Source organism: Zychaea mexicana (assembly GCF_025766255.1).
Source record: "Zychaea mexicana strain RSA 1403 chromosome Unknown BDB00scaffold_19, whole genome shotgun sequence".
Classification (NCBI taxonomy): domain Eukaryota; kingdom Fungi; phylum Mucoromycota; class Mucoromycetes; order Mucorales; family Lichtheimiaceae; genus Zychaea; species Zychaea mexicana.
In genome coordinates, this window is record NW_026516682.1 from 309,155 (window position 1) to 329,835 (window position 20,681).

Genomic DNA, 20,681 nt, shown 5'->3' on the forward strand with positions numbered 1-20,681 from the left:
TGTTCTCATGCCGTTTGCCAGGCAAAGTATACGATGATCGCGATTTATATATATTTGACGTATCATTCGTCTGGGGGTTACAAAACTACATACTGAAATATTTTTTAAAATAGCCGGTGATGTTATGTACATCTGTATATAACATAGTTTACCACTCTTTGAAAAACCAATTTTATTATGTGACAGAGGTACCAAAGTGCATGTCACCATTAATAACCAATGGTACACCTTGCTACGAAAAATGAAGCTATCATACTCGTATCATATCATGATGACGAAAGACTCAGAATAGTGCTACTTGCTCGATCCTTAGTCCTTGGCCTATGTTTATTTTTCTGCAAAGATGCAGCCGTGCTGTACATAATATGTAATACCAGCTTCTCTTTCTCGCTAGCGCATAAAACACTACATAGAAAAATATTTCGTTATTTGCACACTACACAAGTATGAGTACATATTCTAACAACTAGTACCCAAAAGTCAACAACTGCAAAAAAAAAACTCTTGTATTGTGCACTAAAAAGTATATACAAAAAATAGTAACTTATATACGATAATAACCATGTTGGAAAAATGACAGTAGTGCACTGCGTTGATGGTCTACATTATTACGTCCGAACCTTTTTAACTTCAAGTAACTCAAGGTTTAAACAATTTCCTTAAAAGCATGGTAATTTCTATCAATTGTCAGGTCAAATGTGATACGTATGTAATGGTACATTTATAATATTACCAAAGACTACATATCTGATATCGGCAAACACACCATTTCTGTAGACAGGTCCGAATAAAAAAGCGAAATGGAGGGATGTAGAGGATAGAGAAGCAGATAATGATACATACCTCAAAAAGATCATCATCCGCTTGGTCTTGTGCTCTCTATAAATGATGTTTCTCACTCGCAGTATACGGCAACAGCCTCCATATGAAGCAAGGATTGATGCCTTCCTTAATCAATAGCTATTTATTTCTAGCCAAAAAAAAAAAAAAGCTGAGCGCACCTAGTAATATATATAGTTATATATATTTATGCTGGGAAGAAGAAAAAAAAATGTGCAACACGCATGGATACACGTGTACAGTAAATGCCGACGAGAAAAGACAACAAAAAAATATTACTTTAAGATAGTATCATAGATATGTATGTAAACGAAAACGAGAGAAGAGATCAATTAAAACCTTGTATGACGAACCATAAAACAGAATTCGTTCTTTCAACCGAAACGGGCGCTACAGTGGTACGTTGTTACTATCCACTCTTTTCGTTAAATGACAGATATGAAGAGAAATGATCGCAAAGAACATCATCACTGGTGGTTGTCGTACAAATGCCACCACCACATCATCATCATCATCATCAGCATCAATGAAATCTAAGCCCTCTCTCCGTATACAAGAATTGTTTTGTTTATTGTCATTTGTAAGCAGATGAATAATGCTGTACCACCCATCATGGATCCCCAACGGATGGATTCCTGACGTGAGAGGAAGGGCAGCAACAAACAGCAAATGTTGTGTTGCTCATATGGTTTTGCATGCATGCGTGTGTTCCATCTTAAAACGTTCTTACCCAGAGAAGAGAGAGGAAGGAAGAGGGGGTAGGCGGGCGGGGGGAAAATGCACGTATGACCTTCAGACAGGTGATCTTGATCGGACCCAATCAATCGATTTTTAACCTTTTTTTTTTCGTTGTTGTCATGATCTCTCTCTCTTTTTATGCCGAGCCGAAAAGAGAAGGTAAAGTGACCAGGAGATGCATCAAGTAGTGCTAATGCGCGCGCGGCGCGGAGGAAATAGTACATTACACTGGGTGTCATGCAACAACAACAACAACAACAACAGAATATATGTCAGAGCAGGACATTTTGGCTTAGCAGTAAATGACTAATATACTGTGCAGCACTCAAAATGCCAACAAAATACTTGCTGTGCTGGATGATTGCTATAAAGTCATAACCTGCCACTCATTTCATTTGAGCTCAATCAATTGTATGGTCCATCACGGTAGTTGCATTACAGTGTAACGTACCCGGTACATAGGATGCATAAATCGATTATTGTTGTTGTTGCGCGCACGGACAACAGGAGGGCCGTTTCCTCCCCCTCTCTCTCTGTGTGTGTGCATGATTGACCAGGTACAAATGAAACGTTTTGTCATCATCTGTAAAATACCTCAAATAAGAATCCCTTTGTCCAAAGACCATTTCCTTACGATTGATTATACAAGCAACATGATAGTTTCCATCCGCTGACAACAGCAAAGTTAAACAAGAACGCATGGATCAATGCTGATTAGTTACGGTGGCGATGATGATGCTAATGCAGCAAGGAACGGAAGATCAGGGAATACGGTTCCGCAGAATGTGTGTGTGTGTGACCACTTTGGAGAGAGGAGTAGGGTTGGACATTACACATGTCATGATCGATGTAATGTGTATGATATCTAGGAAGAGAGAAAAAAAAAAGTCCCATGATCAAATCAAGTGGTGACACCTTGCACAGATGACGCTACATTTACAGCGCCAAAAAAAACCAAAGAGAGTGGGTTAACTTGATGCTGGGCACACCTATCTGTGTCGTGGGTCACTGGTAGGACGCAAAAAAAAAAAAAAAAAAAAAAAGATTGCCTATGGCAGTTGTCGTCGTCGTCGATGTTGGGCCGGGTGACACCAACCGTGCTCTTTATTATTCTTTTCGTAAATGTAAAATCAAAGGAACGTTCGTTTTTTTTTCTGTTTGGAGACATGTTTTTTGTAAAGATATACAATGGAATTGATATAGACAGATAGACAAAGAGAGAGAGAGAGAGAGAGAGAGAGAGAGAGGAAGTAGTAGTAGTAGTAGTAGTAGTAAGTAAGTGAGTGAGTAGGTAAGCGAGCAAGCTATTCGATGGCAGGAGAAGGCGAGGAAGACGACTGTGGAGGGGTGAGTGATAAGGGATAAGGCGGGTACTCGGTAGTGTTGAATGCCGATGAGGTTGCAAACGTCCGCTTTGAGAGTTGATCTAAAAAAGCAAGCCTCGTGTGAGTAACATGATCTGCTACTATGGCTCATCACATATATTACAAAAAGGCGTGCTCTTCCTTATTTAGTAGTAGTAGATCCAGTAACTTACCCATCAAACTCGGCATGCTCGACGATGCTATTTTCCATTCCGTCATCGTGTCAGCCGTGCTCCAATGACTTGGCGGCGGCGGCGGTGGTGGCGGATTGCATGTTGACGCCGATGATGACGATGGTGGCGGCAGCAGCTGGTGGTGGTCCTGGTGACCATGATTGCTAGTGGGTGTTGTTGGCGACACAATGTTGTTAGCAGCAGCGGGAGTGGACATGGATGACTGCGGCGCAGCCATCAACATGGACGAGTTGTTGGATGTAGAGGAGGTAGATGACGAAGATGGAGACAGTGTGAGGTTGAGCATGGATGAGGTTAATGGGTTGGTGGTTGTCGAGGATTGTCGTATCATGAGTGTGGGTGACAGTGGTGGTGGGGGTGATGGAGATGCGTGGCGTGGCGGACTGTATCGCTTATTGCTTCCATTGCTATTCGGTGGAGTTGCATACCGTGCGATCGCTGCTGCTGCTGCTGCTACTGCGGCAGACGAAGATGTGGATGATGATGATGAATGCGGGGGCGTGGGTGCTGTTTTTGTAGTAGTAGTAGTAGTAGTTGTTGTATACGGAGATGCTGATGTGGTTGTGGAAGAAGTAGTACTGGTGAGGATGGTGTTCATGGCTGTCGCAGTGGTCGTAGTAAATGTATCAAAAGCGAGCGATGCAGGCGGCGGCGACATGCGCTGTTTCTTTTTTAGGGCATACGCGGTGCGCAGTTCGGCCTGTTCCTTGGCTACGCTTATGCCCTGAACCGAATGGCGATGCTGGCGAATCATGCGTGTTGAAGAATGCCCACCACCACTGTTGCTGCTGCTGCTGCTGCTGCCGTGGCTCAGCGGACTATGCGTAGCCGGTGTGAATGCTGTCATGAGTTCCTCAATGCGTCGCAGTCGGTCCTCGATCCGGTCAATAGCTTCTGCGTCAGGTGGATTGTTGTTGTTATTGTGATGGCTGCCGGCAACAAGAGTGCCGTTGACACCGTGGGTGGTGGTGGTAGTAGTAGTGGTGGTGTTGACGGGGGAGCCATTGGCAGAAGAAGGAATGCCCATGGCGCGTTTCCGTCGCTCTGAATTGTTGACACATTCAATGCCTGCGCTGGCGCAGAACCCACAGGGGCTACCGCCGTCGCACTTTGTCTTTCTGCGACGGCAGGTTTCACAGGCAGAGCCGGAGCTCAAGCGGCGCGCGCTGCTGGTGGTAAAGACAGTGCGAGGCAGATCGGATACGACGCTGTAGACGCATTCAATGTGGGATTCGCTGCAGTGGACACAGGGGCGCACTCCATTGCATGGGCGCTTGCGTCGGCGACACGGCTCGCACGTACGCATGGGTGCAGCCGAACGGCGTTCCACGACAATGTGTCGGTTTTGATGGGTGTTGCGATTTGGTGGTGGGCTAGGAGGCATCGTTTCGTTAGGTTTTCTTTATTCTTTTTTCTTTTCGTTATAAAGAGAGAGAGAGAGAGAGAGAATGCGCCGGTTTGTTCTCAGTTTGAATGCTACTGCGGATACTCTATGTCCTCAGCTATGATTGCTGTAAAGGGGGGAAAAAAGAGTAAAAAAAAAAAAAAAGGTGAAAGAAGAAGGGAAAGAAAGAAAAGCAAAAAACTGGAGAGAAGAGGGGAAGAAACCAGGTCATCGGTTTCTTTTGCCGGCCCCGGGTGCATCCAAGGTGTCACCAAAAAAAAAAAAATGCTTCGGAGGCGTCGTTCTCGTATTCCCCCCCTCCCACCTTCCCTGCTTGGCCTCTTGCCTTCAAGAAAAAGCACTGTTCCTCCTTCCCTTCCTTCCCGCCCTATTTCCTGCGTGGAGTTTCAAAAAAAAAACCAGTCTTTCACTACCTGTACCGCGTCTTTGGGACGATCTGTTCCCTCTATTCAGGCCCGGCAAAGCTTGGTCCAAGCAAAATACCTTACAACAACGACCATGGTGCCGCCGCTGTTGATGGTATTTAGCAAAAGATAGATGCTCCATGCAATATTAATAGCAACAACAACAACAACAAACAAGATGGAAAAGCAGATCTCGGGCATGGCCCTTTTTCTTTTTTTGTTTGGGTTTCACGCTTTTTTTTTTTTTTTGGTCGGAACGAACGCCGATGATTGCCGGTAGTTACTTTCCCTCCTCCTGACTAACATCCAACCCCCCCCATTAGAAAGGACCCATCTCACATGCCCTTTTGCGATGTGTGTAGCAAGAATCTATATGGGTTGTGAAGGCGAGCGCCTATTATAGAAAGAACGCTCTGTGAAGATGAGAGCTAGAGAGCTAGAGAGGGAGAAAGAAAGAGTGTGTGGTCGGAAGGCGGGGCGGGTTGTGCCCCTCGCCCCGGTGTAACAAGCCAAAAGAGTGAGAGAGCACAGACGACCGAAGACGACGACGATGATGATGATGATGATGATGACGATGGTGACGGTGACTGACGATGACACTGGGATATCATTCGATGACTGGGTGCTGTTATGAAGCGGGGTAATCTCGGTGGAGTATCGTACTATGTATAATGACAATAGACACAAGAGTTGATGATCCGGTGGGCCTTGAATGCTCCCCCATTTTTCCATGTTGTTGTTGTTGTTTTTTTTCAAGGTGCCACTTTGTTTGCCATTCGGAACACATATAAGGCTAAATCAAGTCTTTTTCATCACAACTCATGCAGGACGCCCTCTCTTCCGCTGTGGCTGCTTCTGCTGCTGCTGCTGCTGCTCCTTCTTCTTCCAACGCCCCCCCACCTTTTGTTGTTGTATCGTGCGTCATCCACGTATAACAACCCATCCCGAGCAAGCTCTTTCTCAAAGAGAGCACATGACCCGCACTTTGCACCGACATGATCATAAAAAAAAAAGATCAGCGTCACCCGACTCAACCGAGCCTCTCTTTTGATTGGGTCAGTGTGCTGTTTGGATTGTGCAACATACGCCGCCGAAACCCATCACGACGACTATTGAAGAATGATGGGCATGTGTTTGTGTGTGAAACCCGTTCGTTGCCATTAGCCGGTCATCGGATCTCTCTTTCTCTATCTCTCTCTCTCTCCACACACACACGCACACACACACACTGTCTCAAATAGATAGTATATGTGTATTGAACTATGTACAAGTTGTTGTCGTATATATATATAAAATATTGAAACGATAGTAGTAGCCATCTAGTATCGTACACGTTTGCTTGATTCCATACTCTCATCCATGTCCAAGTCCATGGACCGTTTAGAAAAGACCATGTCTTGACTGCTCATGAATTTTTCCTGTCATTGTGAGACTCGCGCCATTAGTAAACACTCCTCGCACTCTCTCCTTGTTACACACACACACTTCTCTCCATGTGTGTAACGCTTTCTCTCTCTCTCTTTCTCTTTTTTTTTTTGTAACTGTACCTCTTTAATCTGAATCAATTTCTCCGCCGTGCCCGTCATCTTGAAATGAGTAACAATCTTGATGGCCGCATCCACTGATCGCTCCAGGTGAAGTGCAAATGCCAGATCGAGTATCCGTTGTTCTTTATCCGCCCGGCACCCAATCTGGATCAGACGTAGCAGCGTCTTGTCCATTTCCTGATCTGCTTCTCTCAACAGCTCTTGGTATTCTTGCTCCATGTGTGTTGCTTCGGCCTCTCCTTGGTCGTGCATAGAAATGAGGCGCATTCGCATATGAGATTCCTCCAGCTGTCCGGCTTCCGTCTCCAAATCAACAACAGGCATACGTAGTTCCATATCGTCGACAGGTGGACGTGGGAAGTAGGGGCTTTCATTGTTTCCCTAAGTGATCGTTATACATACATGGATACATCGTACCGTATAAGCTCACTTCAAACTGTTTTCCATCGCAACAACAATAAACTTACGCGCACAACAAGGCACATGAGACGATCCCGGAGCATCCCCACGGGCCAGTATTTTTCTTGTCGTTCAAGTGACTTTGCAGTAGCCTTGCCGTCAAACACAGGGACCCAGTACGACTGACCTGGACGTCGCTGTCGATGCAAGATGCTCAACACATGTTGAGAGTCATACATGAGCGCTTGCTAGACATGATAAGAAGCATAAGCAAAAAGCGGACACACACACACACACACACAAGAAAAAAACACGCGTGTGAATCAAAAGTGTTAAAATGTAATGATCTGTTTGTCGTACCGAAGCCTCTGAAAACCCGATCCACGTCAGCTGGCTGTTTTTCTGCAATGGCAGATTGCCTTTTTGAACAATGTCTTGGGTGCCTGTATCCATCAACATGAACTCCAAGTTCTGTTCGCCATTGAGTCCGGAACCGCCGCCCTTGTAAACAAACAGCACGAGCGTGCCATGCGCCGCTGTCGCCACAACATTGTCCAGTCGGAAGATGTGGTTCTGGAGACCCGATATCGTAAACATCCGCACATACCCTGCAGATGTTACTGCAACCACCGAGCCTTCATTGATCGCCACGCTCACGACGTTTTCGCCTTCTGGGAGATGCACTGTCCATTCCGCATTGTTGGCCCAGTTTATCAGCGGTCGATAATACAGAACAGAAGACGTCACGCCCGATCCTTGTTCGTCATTCTTTTCATCATCATCACCGTCTTTTTCTTCTTCTTCTTCACCGGCCGGTTTTTCCTTTTTCTTTGGCTTGCCGCCTTCAACAGCAAACACAGCACCATCTTGACTGACAGAAGCCATGGTATAGTGGTAATAGTCCGTAAAGTGGAAATTGCGGTTGTGTGCTTGGTCATGGAATTCGACGTTGACGATCGAGTGTGTGCCTTGGTAAATGGTATAAACGACGCCAAACATGTTGAACGCCATGTATCGGCGCTCACCCTCCACAGGTACGGATGGGTTCGCAGTATCCATGACCCGGAATGCAGTAGCGCCAGGCTGGAACCGCTTTTGTTCAATGATTGTGAACTGGGGACCCCGCTGGATGACGCGCGTACTACCACGTCCTTGCCGTTGTTGCTGCTGGCGGTCTCGTCGTCGTCGTCGCGCTTCTTCGGCATACCCAGCCCCGTCGTCATCAATCACAAAATCACCCATATCCGACATCATATCCACATCTTCGCCATCATCCAGATCCTCGCCCTCTTCGTCTTCTACATCATCCCCTTCATCATCGTCTTCTGCTGCATCATCCAGTATACTGTCGCGTTTAATAAAGCTCGCTTGTGTTCCGTCTTCTTCAAACAATTTTTCCAAGTCATCCATGTCGTTTGAGGCGCGTTGCGCAGGATGTTGCATGCTTGATAGATCAAGGGGTTCAAACCATATTAAAAGTCGGCCGTTTTGATCGGTCTAATCCCATTGATTGTTTAAATTTCTTTTAAGCATATTAATTACCCTCCCCCTCCCCCGCGCCAACAGTAATAAAGGATACAAAACTTACAAGGGCAAGTTCATTTTCTTTGGGATGCCATGATACGCCAGTGACGCCGACCGTATTTTCATACTTTGCCACTGTGGATTTTTTCGTTGTGTCCCAAATCAACACTTGTCGATCTTTACTGACCGAGCAAATGTATGAGCCATTAGGTGACCATGCCATCGTGATAATATCCTACCAGAAAAAAACTTTGTCAAATTCCCTTGATCTTTATATGGTAACACACACACTTTATAAAAACTTACATTAAAGTGGCCAAACTCAAGGGCGTATTTCTGTGTCCAATCTTTGCTAGAGTACACACAAATTTCTACAATTCCCCCAAATACCCGATCAGAAACACTTTTTTCTCCACCATAGCGCAGTAGCTTTAATAACAATAATGGCAGCCTTACCATGATCCTTTCCAGCAAAACAAAAGTAGGCACCATCTGGACTCCAAGCAACTGTGTTCATTACATCTGCATCCGAAGCACATTTATTCACTGCGCCGGATAATGTCTTTATACAATGAGGGGCACCACTCGTATGATTCATGTCCCAGATCTTGACATCACCGCCACAATCCGTTGATATCTATTGGATCCAAGTTGTTTTTTGTTAACCTACTATACCCTTACGCAAAATAATATTACCCCGGTTCCTTTAATATATATATATATTACCAAATGATCGCTAGTAGGAGAAAACGAAACTGATTTGACAAGTGTGGTATGTCCATATAGAGTAACGACTTTGGATATATCACGCACAAGAACGACACGAATGACATCTTCACTATTTAAAAAAACCGGTTTAATATAAAAACACTGCCTCCTTGTCTTTTTTCTTTTCCCTCCACCCCTTTCCCACAAATTTTTGTTTGGATAAATGTTTCATTACTCTGTAGCGACAGCGATACGTGTTCCGTTACTGTTAAACGATAGGCATCGTACAGGCACTGTGCTTCGCACCAAAAACTTTTCAAATTCGTTGTTACTAGTTCGAAATATCAATACCGATCCGTCTTCGCCTGCTGTTGCAAAGTTTACTTTCTAAAAAATAAAAAAAAGTTCCACCATGGGTTCTCTCATCAGCATAAGGTTATACATGCGTCTTACAAAAGACTTTATAAAGAAAGGTACAGAAACTTTACATGAGTAGCAATTGTCAGTACTGCCTCACTGTGATCGTCTATAGTTTTAGGTTCGGCCTTGCGTTGGGATGGCAAGGCGTTGTATATACGAAGCATTGAATCCTGTCCACCGGTTACGATGCCACTACACGTATATTTAGATATAATCTTGAGTTTAGGTTGATTTTCTTTATAAAAAGAAAAGGTATATATTCTCCAGACGTAGGATTAAAACGGGGTAATGAACGGTACTTTACGTTCCATCGGTCTTGTAAGCAACTGTGGTAAAACCCTCAGCATGTGCATCTCTAGGAAACACGTTGATCGTCATGATTCAAAGGTAGTGTGTCAAAGAAGCAAAATTTAAATGAAGCGCGTTCCTGGGTTGGAAATAAAAACCGCGCGCGCGCTTTTCGCGTGTTTTAGGCACACACGAGAGGAAGACGTGACTTTTTTCCTGATTAGGTCCGCATGAACCGTACACTGCGGATCGCCTTAAATGACTACTCTATTTCTACTGTCTACCCTTCATTGTATATAAGCATACACTGTGTGAGCTAATTGAACGTTTGCGTATTATTCCAAGAGTATTCCCGTGCAATGAGAAAGCAAATATCGCTGATCAGTACATAGCATCTCAAAAAATCGTATTTTGTACACACAGTAATAAAAAAGCAATGGCAAGTAGTAGATTATGAAGGAGACAGGGCAATTTTAATTACTTTGCGAAAACAACAAAGGTATATTGTATTATTGTTTTAAATTATAACAAAACAAAATTTGCTTGCTTGTGTCTGTGTGAGCGTGCGTGTAATGTGCGTGAAAAAGGTATACTCGTGCAAGAAGGTTTGAGGTGGGGGGGGAGGGAAGGAGGAGCAGAAAGAACAGAAGAGTTTTTAACAAAGGATAGATCAATTTAAAGGGAAAGAAGAGTGAGAGAGAGAGAGAGAGAGAGCAACTGTTCTTTGGTTAACTTAGACAGCAGTGGTGACTTGGCCAACCAAGACTTGAACTGCAGCAAGCACACCGGCAGGATTGTTGTTGGCAGCATCCTGACCACCGAAACCGGCCACAATGTTCTGTACAAACACAAGGACAGTGGTTTGCGCATCAGCACCCTGGGGAGGACATTGGGGCTCTCCAGTGGGCTGCTGACCATTGGTAGCAGCACCGGGCTGCAAAACGAGAAGTTGGGTGACAGCTGGGAGTGCTTGGTTAACGACATCACCATTGTTGGCCTGGCCAGCGCCGCCAGCAACTGTGTTCAGAAGGTCAACGACGGCGTCCAACAGGTCCTTGACAAGGGGAACAACAACATCACCGACAAGACCGACAACTTCAGCGAGCAAACCTGCGGGGTCGGCGGCCTGAGTACCAGCGACGTCGGCGGCCTCGGTGCCTGGGGCCTGAGTACCAGCGACGTCCTTGTTGGCAGGGGTATGTGCCTGGACGGCCTTGTCGTCAGGCTTAGTGATTGAGTTGTCGTTGGTGTTGCCGGCGGGAAGAGCGTTGGCGGACATGGCAGAGAGGGCCAAGACGGCAGAGATAGTCAAAGTGATGAACTTGGTTTGCATGGTGATAGAAGAAGGTGAATAGACTCGGAGGAGTGGTAGTAGTAAGTAGTAGTAGTAGTAGTAGTAGTAGTAGTAGTAGTTTTTGGGTTGCTGTAAGATATCGACTCGATGGGTGGCATCGATGATCTTGGTTTATATACCTTTTTTTTTTGTCCACAGCACCCCGCTCGTCGTTGTTCGTCTGTTGTCGCCCCATCTTCCTAATAAACCCCCTCGTACTCTTCTTCTTCTACTTTCCCAATCTAAAGAACTCCTTTTTTTCTTATCTCCGGCTTTCCACTCAGAACGGGATGTATGGTGGCCAGGAAATGGGAGGTTATTTTCTCCTCTTGAGCTAAAATGTATAACCAAGCAGAATCGAACCCGACAGCATATACTTCCCCCCCCCCCTCTTCCCTCGAAGCACCTATCCCTTTGATTCGAGGATCAAGGGGGAGGGGTTGGGAGAGTGCGAGAGACTTGAGGCATGGCAAAAGCATCAGTATATGATATAGAAGCGGAACAGTAAAAGAAAATGACCCCGTACTTGTTAAAGTTTGATTTCGCGGAGGTAGCAGGCACGCATACTTGGTATTGTCAACAACAACAAGCATATTGTTCTTTTAGCATCAGTTTAGCGTGCTGCTGCTGCTGCTACTGCTACTGCTACAACTAGATCATGCAGTAATTTTACAGTACTTTGAGAAAGACAATTGCTATCGTATAATCTTCAATAAACGCCACTGGAAAGCAAAATGTATGAAGATTGCTAACTCAAAGAAAGAAAAGCGGGATGCTTATACATGGCTTGTATATCGTACGACAACATACATATGCTGGCTCTCGTTGTCACTTGTAATCTTATGAGTGACGAATTAAGCAATGCATGCCGTCTTTTTTTTTGTTCTCCATTGCTGCAAAAGGGATCCGGTCTACATTTTTAACACTACGGCACAGTATGCAGCTTAAGACAAAGCATCCTTCTTGCTGCATGAACCATTCCGAACAGACATCGAACCTCAGAAAGCTCAGTATATGCCCTTTTGCACAATTGAGCACGTATTCTGTACTTTCTTTTTCCCCCTCACAAACCAGTACAATGACAACCCACTTCATTATAAAACGGACTCGTGCGTTGGCCAAATAAACCCCAACACCTACCCTTCAGCATCATTTCAATTTTCTTAATTTTCTATTTTCCCGGGGGGTCGAGGAAAGGGGAGAGAGATCGCTACTAAACCCGCTCGGACAGAAAGCTCCCTGTAATTTTGTTATGTGTTGATCCGTAATTTCTTTGTAGAACAAGGATCGCCCTCGAAGCTAGCTCAGTCCAAAAACCCCGGCAGAGGCAAGCGAGGCAGTATTCTTTTTTTTGTGCTATGCTATGTTTTTCTTTTTACTGCAGGAGATAACAGTTGTGTGCTAGTGCATATTCTCTCCTTTATTCATATACACTGTAGGAACCCAGCCATCAGGCCTGTTATGGGTACTAGTAGCAAGCAGTAGTGACAGCCCCAAAAACAAGCGACGACCCATATTCTCTTTTTAAGCAACCGAACACACATACTAAATCTCCTTAATGCGGAACAGTGTCCTATTGTAATAGAAAAAAGAACCCAGGACAAGTATTAAATGCGATTCGCTTTTCTTTTTTGCTCGAAGAATACCCCTCTTCTCATCCCCTGTTCCTACTTAAAAGTACATCTTGTGTGTGTATATATCTTATATGTATATGCTATACTCTATCACCTCTTACTCGATCATATTAGCGCTCGCATAGAAATGCAATGTCGATTAAGGAGTCGTGTCCAAACAACCAAAAGCAGGCATTACTTCCGCTTGGCATGTAGTAGTTTTCCTTTCACTTAACACCTTCCCCTCCCCCCTCTTCTTATGACTAACTCCCTGTCGCCCTTCTTTTATCTCGCTATCTTCTTTTCTCGGAGCATTAACTCAAAAAAGATACGATCGTCATCACCAACTACTTGTATACCTTTGATCCACCGTTATCTCTTTTTTTTTCATCTTTGTGTGCTGTAATTTGCTTTTACATATTTCAAGGTAAACAGGGCCGAATAACGAATTTAACCCAGCAACGGATCGTCGCACATACGCACTATGTATCAAGTTCAATGAGAGATAAATAAACTACTACGTACCGGGCAATATTGATACTGTGAGCAATAGCGGTTATGACCACGATTAGACAACTCCTAAGCTCTAAACATCATTGGTGCTGGTAAATGTTACTGCTTCTTGGTGGTAGAAAAAAAAAGACAGATTTTGATATCATACGTGACACAGTAAGCAGTGGTACTGTAGCAATATAAAATGCACTTGGTCAATGTTAGTATCATCATCGCTCTTAGCTTACTGTATATCTTGCTCCTTGAATATAATAATTTCCATGCAACATGATGTGTTTTCTTAAGGTGAATCTCAGTCAAAATCGGTCATTGCATCATTCTATGATACCACACGATAAAAATATTCTATAAATGTAAGCTGAATCACTTTTATAAACATAGCTTCTCGCATACTATCATATGTATGTGTAAATATAACAAATTGATTATAGATATCATAGGATTATAGTGGATTGAATAATATGATAAATTTTCTGTCTCAATCTAATATTACATGTTAAAACTACTACAAAAAAAGGTATTTGATACCTATACAAGTGGATCTCAAATGGGAAAACCAGGTAGCATCGTAAGATTGGCATTTCATTCTCCCCTCCCCTTCTCCCTTGTAATATACTACTGTACCTCAGTACATTATCTTGGTGCAGTGGTGCCGCTCTCTCAACTAGAACTAGCCCTACCACGTAGCTTAATGTCGAAGCTGAGGTACATAATTAGCGTTTCCATACAAACGGAACATGAAGTTTAATACTATATGAAATAGCCTTCATCACTGAATGTCAGCATGATGTATACCTGCACAATATGTACATTGCTTAGTACAAGGACTTATTTCTTTACCCCCATCATGCGTCGTGATGTGTAGGATTAGTAACGAACCCCCGTTAGAAGAAAAAGGGAGCCATTGAAGACGTATTGATACCATCTATACAGTTTTTAATAAGAATGCTCAGGGTATCACCGTCCGAAGACGATAACAAAGACCATGACGAGTGTGAGGTGGGTTTTTGTGGAATCGACCCCGAAGGAAGAGATGTAAACGTATATATACTTGCCTTATCCTCTCACTCTTTCTTTTTTGTGGGGGTGGGGTTTTTCTAAAGCGCCGAACTCTATTTCTTTGCATGCTCCGTTTGTTCACCGGCTTAGTCTCGATCTTACATGACCGTACATGATTCAATAAAGCTCATACTACAGTCATGAAAAATCAATCTATCATATATGCTCTCAAAACATACATTGAACCATCAACAGCTAATGATACCAGAATGTCTATGTATACCAGCAGCGGTGTTGTTATCATACATGGAAAACTACTGTTTCCCGCCCTGACTGTGAATGTGAAAGAGAGTGATACACATGTGCGAGTGTCTACTATGTGCGGTAAAATGCAGCACGTACAGGGGAAGGAGGGAGGGAGGGGAAACCCCCTCAAGAAGGATAAAAGTACCTACAAATAGGAAAAACGTGAGGGGTGGAAAGGGGCTGAAAAAGAAAATCATGTGCATAGAAAGACGGAAGCTTATACTCGGATGATACTATATGTACAAAATGAAAGGAGATCTTTAATGACGAATTTTGCCAATATTGCATCATTATATTATGCGTAGTTGTAGCATCAGAGGGCTAGGTTTTATGTTGCCGCTACAAATATTATTTTCTCATTTGCGGAAAGCTCAAAATATATCTCTGGGACAGCATAGAGAGACCCATCATATACTATTGGTAGTGTAGTGGGACCGCGTGTAGAGTATGGGAGTTCTTGAGTTTCTCGCATTTTGTCACAGGGATGATCGTCGCTTATGTCTGCTATATGTACTCTGTATGTAAACCAAAATGACGGCGGAAGAAACACGCAGTGCACGCATACGCACAATCAACATAGAGCAAGGAAGGAAAGGGAGGAAATGCGAGAATCAGCAGATAAAAAAAAAAGATGATTTAGATGAGGATAATGCTGGGGTTGTCACCATTTTTTGAGGTTGCACACGCATGATGCATACTGCTTGATCGACACTTGACCCACATCGATCTACTCTCGATGAAAATGCATTGGGGGCTACATCTGTAGAGTGTGGAATGTATACCTACTAATATCTGCTATAACCAACATGATTATGTCAAGTGTCCTCCATTTCTAACGTTTACTTTATTGAAAATTGAAACTGATAAGTCGTCGACAATTACGTCCTTTTTTTTCCCTAAAAGTATCAAGTATAAATACGGCTGCTCTGGGAAGATAATACAGATGAGCGTATACAAGGGGGTCATGTCTTTGCACAAACCAAAGATAGGACTTATACAGGGTAACCGCAAGATCAACAACGTAATGTGGGTTTTTGTTAGATATATATATACTGGTTCCTTTTGATCATCCAAAGTTGGCTCTACCGTCGCAACTGCCAGAAGTGTTACCCAAAAGAATTTATATACAGTGATAGCCTATTTCAAAAGGAATGCGCGATTGCACAAATGGGCTAATATATACTGAGGTTATTTTAGTATTCTGGTGCATATGTATCCAAAACTCAACTGTTGTATGTGCTCCATAATTATATCAGCCCAGATTTACACTTGCCATATATGATACTAAGCTATATCATATGTAAGTATAATACAGTATACAAAATCCATTTCGACGGAATGCTATGTACTATTATAGCCGGGAGATACATTCAAAGCAGCTTATTGCACCATCCACAACGTACACTCCCCAGTCAAACATATATTATTGATTGCATGCTGTCTTGGCATCATTTTTGACAAAAACCTTTAGGTAATTAAATAAAGCACTGGTATAAGCTCTGTTGAATTATCATAAATTTCTCGCTATAAGGCGGTGAAGAATGTAATATGTAAAACGTAGGATCACTGTCCCCTTTGGTACCCATCATACCCAACTACAACAGTGGTCCCCGTTGAGTTCAAAACTAAGATTCTCGATTTTTGTGTGAAATTAAAGGGAGTTGAAAGTCAACGGATCCTGCTTACACATATCGTTATATGCCCCAATAAACACATATCAAAGAGGCACCAAGGATGCCGTGGATGCTTTTTCATGGAGCAATTTCGCTGCTAGGCCTTTTTAACTTTAAAAAAGAGATATAGAGCGCTAACACATAGATACGCTCTGGCTAAAAGACATCATAATAAAACGTTTGCGGCAACCGGTTAAACATTACAACATATTGTAGGTGCAATCCATTGGGTTTATGTAAAGCATGGAGACCTTTCTACTCTTCTGATGATCCAGGTTATGTAAACAGGATAATAATGAGCGTGTGAACAGGTAGCACGACCACACAAAGCCGGTACTCTTAATAAATGTCACAGATTATACAGCAACTTTTACACAAGTTCTGACATGTCCCTTGATCACTCATCAGAGTGTATAGTTTATCAGCCAGCCGAGCCATTATATATCGTCAAGTCAACAATAGCTAGATTATCATCCCAAATATACATATCATCTGTCTCGTACCCATTTTCTTCAACATAGTGTTGAATTTCTTGGACACATTCGATGAATATAATGATGTTCTTAGACTTGTCGCAAGATTATGCGACAACTACACACAAACTTATTCAAGCGACAAAGTTTTCTGAACTCGTTTCTTGTCTATTCCTTGTTATAAAACTATATTTATTGACCTTTTTTTCACTCATATTTTCTAACCAGCAGATTTCTTTTCTTATATAGACATGGATAACTGAAGAGAATCAATCCCTTCTGCATGTAAATAAAAAGTGAAACCAACGAGGATGTAACGAGGGTACAGTAGCTGAAAGTTAACGGATTTGACATCAATGGGGGACCACTGTACATTGTCAGATTCTATGACAAAATCTGTCATTGGTATCATGATTATAAATGATAATGTCATTGCTAAGCTCGCTATATAGGCCTTTTCAAGTACATTTTTGACAGATGCAGTAATTCAGATCATATACATATTCATAGTAAAATGGTTACGCTTCTTTATCGACCTGTGTGCAATATCTGGATGATTGGCGGGTCGCTAACGAAGTATACCTCGATTCCAACTCTAGTAAGAGTTGTTCAATATAGCGCTCTTCATCAGGCTAAATGGACAGGCCCTATTTCTATCTTATCGCTTATGTACATACAACATCTTGGTTTCCTACTTATCATCATCGATGTACTTATGATGTCATGGTAAAGTGTCTTAAGCAGCAGTTTAAAACGGAATCACTATTTGATGAATTTAAAAATATATGTATTACTATATATAAACGCAAGAGACACAGTAGTCTGTTATCAGAGCTTATGTGGAATAAGTTAACATTGATCGCGTTCTATCGTCATACGCACTGTTTACACGTAAATAATATATTCCATGTGTAAACCAAGCTTTTCGGCGACATCGAGCGTCTCTTGCTACTGATAATTGAAGAAATTAATAGCACGCAAAGTGCTTCGCTATGATTGACAGCGTGATTTAGTGCACCGTTCTTAAAAAAATACAAGAGAATATGGTTTTATTTCATCACCTCCTTCATTTTATTTACGAGCCTTTTTGACAGCGACTGACCTTGATGATGCATACAAAATGAAGAGCACGACTTCAGTTTTTAGAAAGTAGCTAGTAAGAGCCATAGTATTATGGGAGGCTTGAATAAGAAAAAATGCATGGTGGCCAAACCTGGGTCGGCAAAAGGTTCTACCCGTCACGACCCAGCCTGCTGTTGAGTTTTTCACCACAGCTTTTTTTTGTTTTTTAAACAACTTTGAACAAAAGCATAAAAACATAATGTCAACAACAGCAGCATCCGCTACTGCTACGGCAGCTCGTACCATTTCACCCACACGCCTGTTTTTCCGTACTTCACAAGTGGTTCCTTCAATGGCCCATGCCCGATCTGTATTTAAGACTTTGGGCGAGTATGGTGAAATGGTCGAATATAAGATCATGCGGGTAAATTAAGGGCACACATTCAAGGAATGTACACTGACAAATAGCTTCCAAAGATTAAACATGACTTTTTCTTTTTTGTTTTGGTTAAAACGTATATAGTGTCCCGAAACTCAAAAATATCTAAAGTACGGTTTTGTGGTGTATAAAAACCAACAAGGAGCAGAAAACGTTACATCACAAAAATTCATCAAAGTCAACTCCAACCTTTTTGAAAAGCCATGCGATATCAAGATTGAAAAGGCCAACCGTAACAACAGCAAGAAGCGATCATAGATTGTCGTTTAGCGACACGATGCGCAATCCGCGCAACAATCCATACATATTACTCCCCATGCACGCGCATATATCTACATCAAAATGTACATAATAGTAGTATATAAAAAAGTACAGAAGAATAATACCTTGGTTTGTTTGTTGTTATAATGTTATTGTCGTTATTGTGTAAGAGGAGAAAGAGGGGGTAACCACTATTACTGTATCATCCACCAATTCATATCAATAATAGAGAACAAAAGAAAAGTACACGGCAGGGGGAATGGCAGAGAAGAGAGGGACGAGTGAATCTGTGTTTTGTTGTTTATACGCCGAGGTGCAGCAATATCATCATCAAAACAGTTTCGTCCAAATAACAAGCACGATCAGTGCAATCAAAATCAGGATGATTGCGGCCGTAATCATTTTGTTCGTGGCCATGCTATGATCATTTGAAGACAACCGATTAACTACTTATTTCAATTAAACACAGATAATCGCACCATAGAAATTGTATGATCCTTACCGACGTGCCATGCCTTTGAGCGTTTTCGATGCCTTATCAATGTATGAATCCGCCTCAGACAGCTGTTGTAGAGTTAGCAATCGCTGCAATACACGGATCCGGTATAGTAACTTTTTCGATAATATCTTACCGTATCTCTAGCACGCAGCATCGTCTCACGCTGGCCCTTCAAAGTGCTCAGGATGTTGATACCTATGCCCTCTGTTTCCAGTGCCAATCGATGGCTATCCTCTAACCGTCGGCTCGATTCTCCCAAACGTTCAGTCCCGCTCAACAAACGCTGGCGCTGATCCATGGTTGATGCATCCAGATCGCTCTGACTGCTGTTAGCATAATCGCCCAATAATTCATCACGTTCTGAGGCACGATTTGGCGCTATTGCACTTGCTCGTCGCTATCATCGAGGATGTACAGAGTTGTGATGAGTGAGAATATCTCGTGATTACCTCTCCTCCTCCCCTCTGCCTTCATGCTTCCTTAATCCGCCCCTCCCCAATTCCTATCTTCTCCTCATACCAAGTCGCGTTTCATTTTCTCTGCTTCAGACTTGAACAACCGAAGCTTTGCTTGGAGACGAGTGCGTGAAGGAGTTGGGATATTCAAAATCTCCATTTCCATTTGGCCAAGCTGTCATTAAAGAAACCACCGGAAAAAGATAGTTGGTTATTCATCAAGACCGTTTGACTCAAAAAGGTGCATAAATTATGTGCATGGAGTCATGCTTACAATTTCATCGACTTCGTCAATTTCGCGTTCGGCAGCCCGTACAGTTGCCTTGCGTTGCTCTAACTCAGTGGAAATGAATGAGAGGCCTTTTTTCTCACAACTCGTTCTTTTTACAATCAAGGAAAAAAAGACATACCTCCCGACTGAGTGGAAATTTGTTGGTCAATCTTTTGACGGATGCTATCGGTCACAGTTTGAAAATCCTGCTCATAGCTTTGAAAGAGATCTGAACCACCTGCCGAGGAAGACATACTATATTGATATGGGTTTAGGACAAAAGGAAGAGAGTGCTGCTTGCCCAGCAAAGGCTCGGCATTGCTCAAAAGGTGGAAAACTCCGCTTCGTTTTCTGGCTGTTTTATGTACTTGACTTTATTATTAAGACATTGTTAGTATAGATAAAAACTGACTATAAAGTATCAAGTTATGCACGAGACGCTTCAAAGTCTATCAGCTTGTAGACATTCTCGTGTCGAGGTGCAAAGTGCACTTTGTACGTGTAGGGTGCGAAAGTGGGCGCCTGGGCTTTGCGTGGGGTGTCAACGTCCAAGAGAGTTTCGGACGGCCGATCAATGCGGAAACAACCAAGTAAACCGGATGCGGCCATAAACAGACTACGCTCAGCTAGATGAATGCCAACACATACACGACGGCCAGTCGAGAAAGCCAAATGGGGTCGATCTTCTGTTGTTTGACTAAACTTGTCACGGTTGTCTCGCTGGACATAAGCCATGTGTCGCTCTGGGATAAACTTTTCTGGCTCTGGGTAATGAGCAGGGTCTTGATGGATAGCGTGTAGATTAATAATCACAGTCGTGTCACCGGGAATAAACCAGTTCTGGAAAGTGTCGTCCTGGCTTGTGGCATGGGGAACAGATAGTGGGGCAGGTGGACGCAGACGCAGAGTTTCTAGGATGACACACTGGAGATATGGAAGGTTCGACTCTGTAA

General features: G+C 43.0%; 7 protein-coding genes across 7 annotated transcripts; 2 read left to right on the forward strand and 5 right to left on the reverse strand.

Annotated features, from left to right (window-relative positions):
* The first annotated feature begins 2,406 nt into the window (after positions 1–2,406).
* Positions 2,407–2,889, forward strand: BDB00DRAFT_812970 (uncharacterized protein). Its single transcript, XM_053122729.1, has 2 exons — positions 2,407–2,508; positions 2,628–2,889. The coding sequence occupies exons 1-2, from the start codon at positions 2,503–2,505 to the stop codon at positions 2,787–2,789; spliced, it is 168 nt and encodes a 55-aa protein (XP_052981941.1). The 5' UTR covers positions 2,407–2,502; the 3' UTR covers positions 2,790–2,889.
* On the reverse strand, positions 2,883–4,520 carry BDB00DRAFT_786196 (uncharacterized protein; the record flags this gene model as incomplete). Its single annotated transcript, XM_053120587.1, has 3 exons — positions 2,883–3,004; positions 3,116–3,543; positions 3,565–4,520. 3 exons carry the CDS (start codon positions 4,518–4,520, stop codon positions 2,883–2,885), a joined length of 1,506 nt encoding a protein of 501 aa, XP_052981942.1.
* Positions 4,521–6,151: 1,631 nt separating this feature from the next.
* BDB00DRAFT_812975 (WD40-repeat-containing domain protein) lies at positions 6,152–9,963 on the reverse strand. The gene is made up of 11 exons (XM_053122730.1): positions 9,848–9,963; positions 9,612–9,735; positions 9,359–9,510; positions 9,142–9,253; positions 8,872–9,052; positions 8,722–8,786; positions 8,480–8,650; positions 7,252–8,388; positions 6,960–7,139; positions 6,493–6,873; positions 6,152–6,363 (listed from the first exon to the last, which is right to left on the reverse strand). Exons 1-11 carry the CDS (start codon positions 9,919–9,921, stop codon positions 6,265–6,267), a joined length of 2,676 nt encoding a protein of 891 aa, XP_052981943.1. The 5' UTR covers positions 9,922–9,963; the 3' UTR covers positions 6,152–6,264.
* Positions 9,964–10,474: 511 nt separating this feature from the next.
* BDB00DRAFT_812977 (uncharacterized protein) lies at positions 10,475–11,232 on the reverse strand. Its single transcript, XM_053122731.1, has one exon. It carries the CDS (start codon positions 11,162–11,164, stop codon positions 10,565–10,567), a length of 600 nt encoding a protein of 199 aa, XP_052981944.1. The 5' UTR covers positions 11,165–11,232; the 3' UTR covers positions 10,475–10,564.
* A 6,863-nt stretch (positions 11,233–18,095) lies between these two features.
* On the forward strand, positions 18,096–18,473 carry BDB00DRAFT_742883 (uncharacterized protein; the record flags this gene model as incomplete). The annotated part of the gene is made up of 2 exons (XM_053118484.1): positions 18,096–18,227; positions 18,327–18,473. Coding segments are annotated over 2 exons (279 nt in total), but the record flags the coding sequence as incomplete, so codon positions are not given.
* A 360-nt stretch (positions 18,474–18,833) lies between these two features.
* On the reverse strand, positions 18,834–19,982 carry BDB00DRAFT_759928 (t-SNARE; the record flags this gene model as incomplete). The annotated part of the gene is made up of 6 exons (XM_053119175.1): positions 18,834–18,921; positions 19,006–19,067; positions 19,136–19,399; positions 19,522–19,632; positions 19,732–19,790; positions 19,868–19,982. 6 exons carry the CDS (start codon positions 19,980–19,982, stop codon positions 18,834–18,836), a joined length of 699 nt encoding a protein of 232 aa, XP_052981946.1.
* Positions 19,983–20,298: 316 nt separating this feature from the next.
* BDB00DRAFT_728861 (cytochrome P450) lies at positions 20,299–20,571 on the reverse strand (the record flags this gene model as incomplete). Its single annotated transcript, XM_053118279.1, has 1 exon — positions 20,299–20,571. A coding segment is annotated over one exon (273 nt), but the record flags the coding sequence as incomplete, so codon positions are not given.
* Between the last annotated feature and the right edge of the window lie 110 nt (positions 20,572–20,681).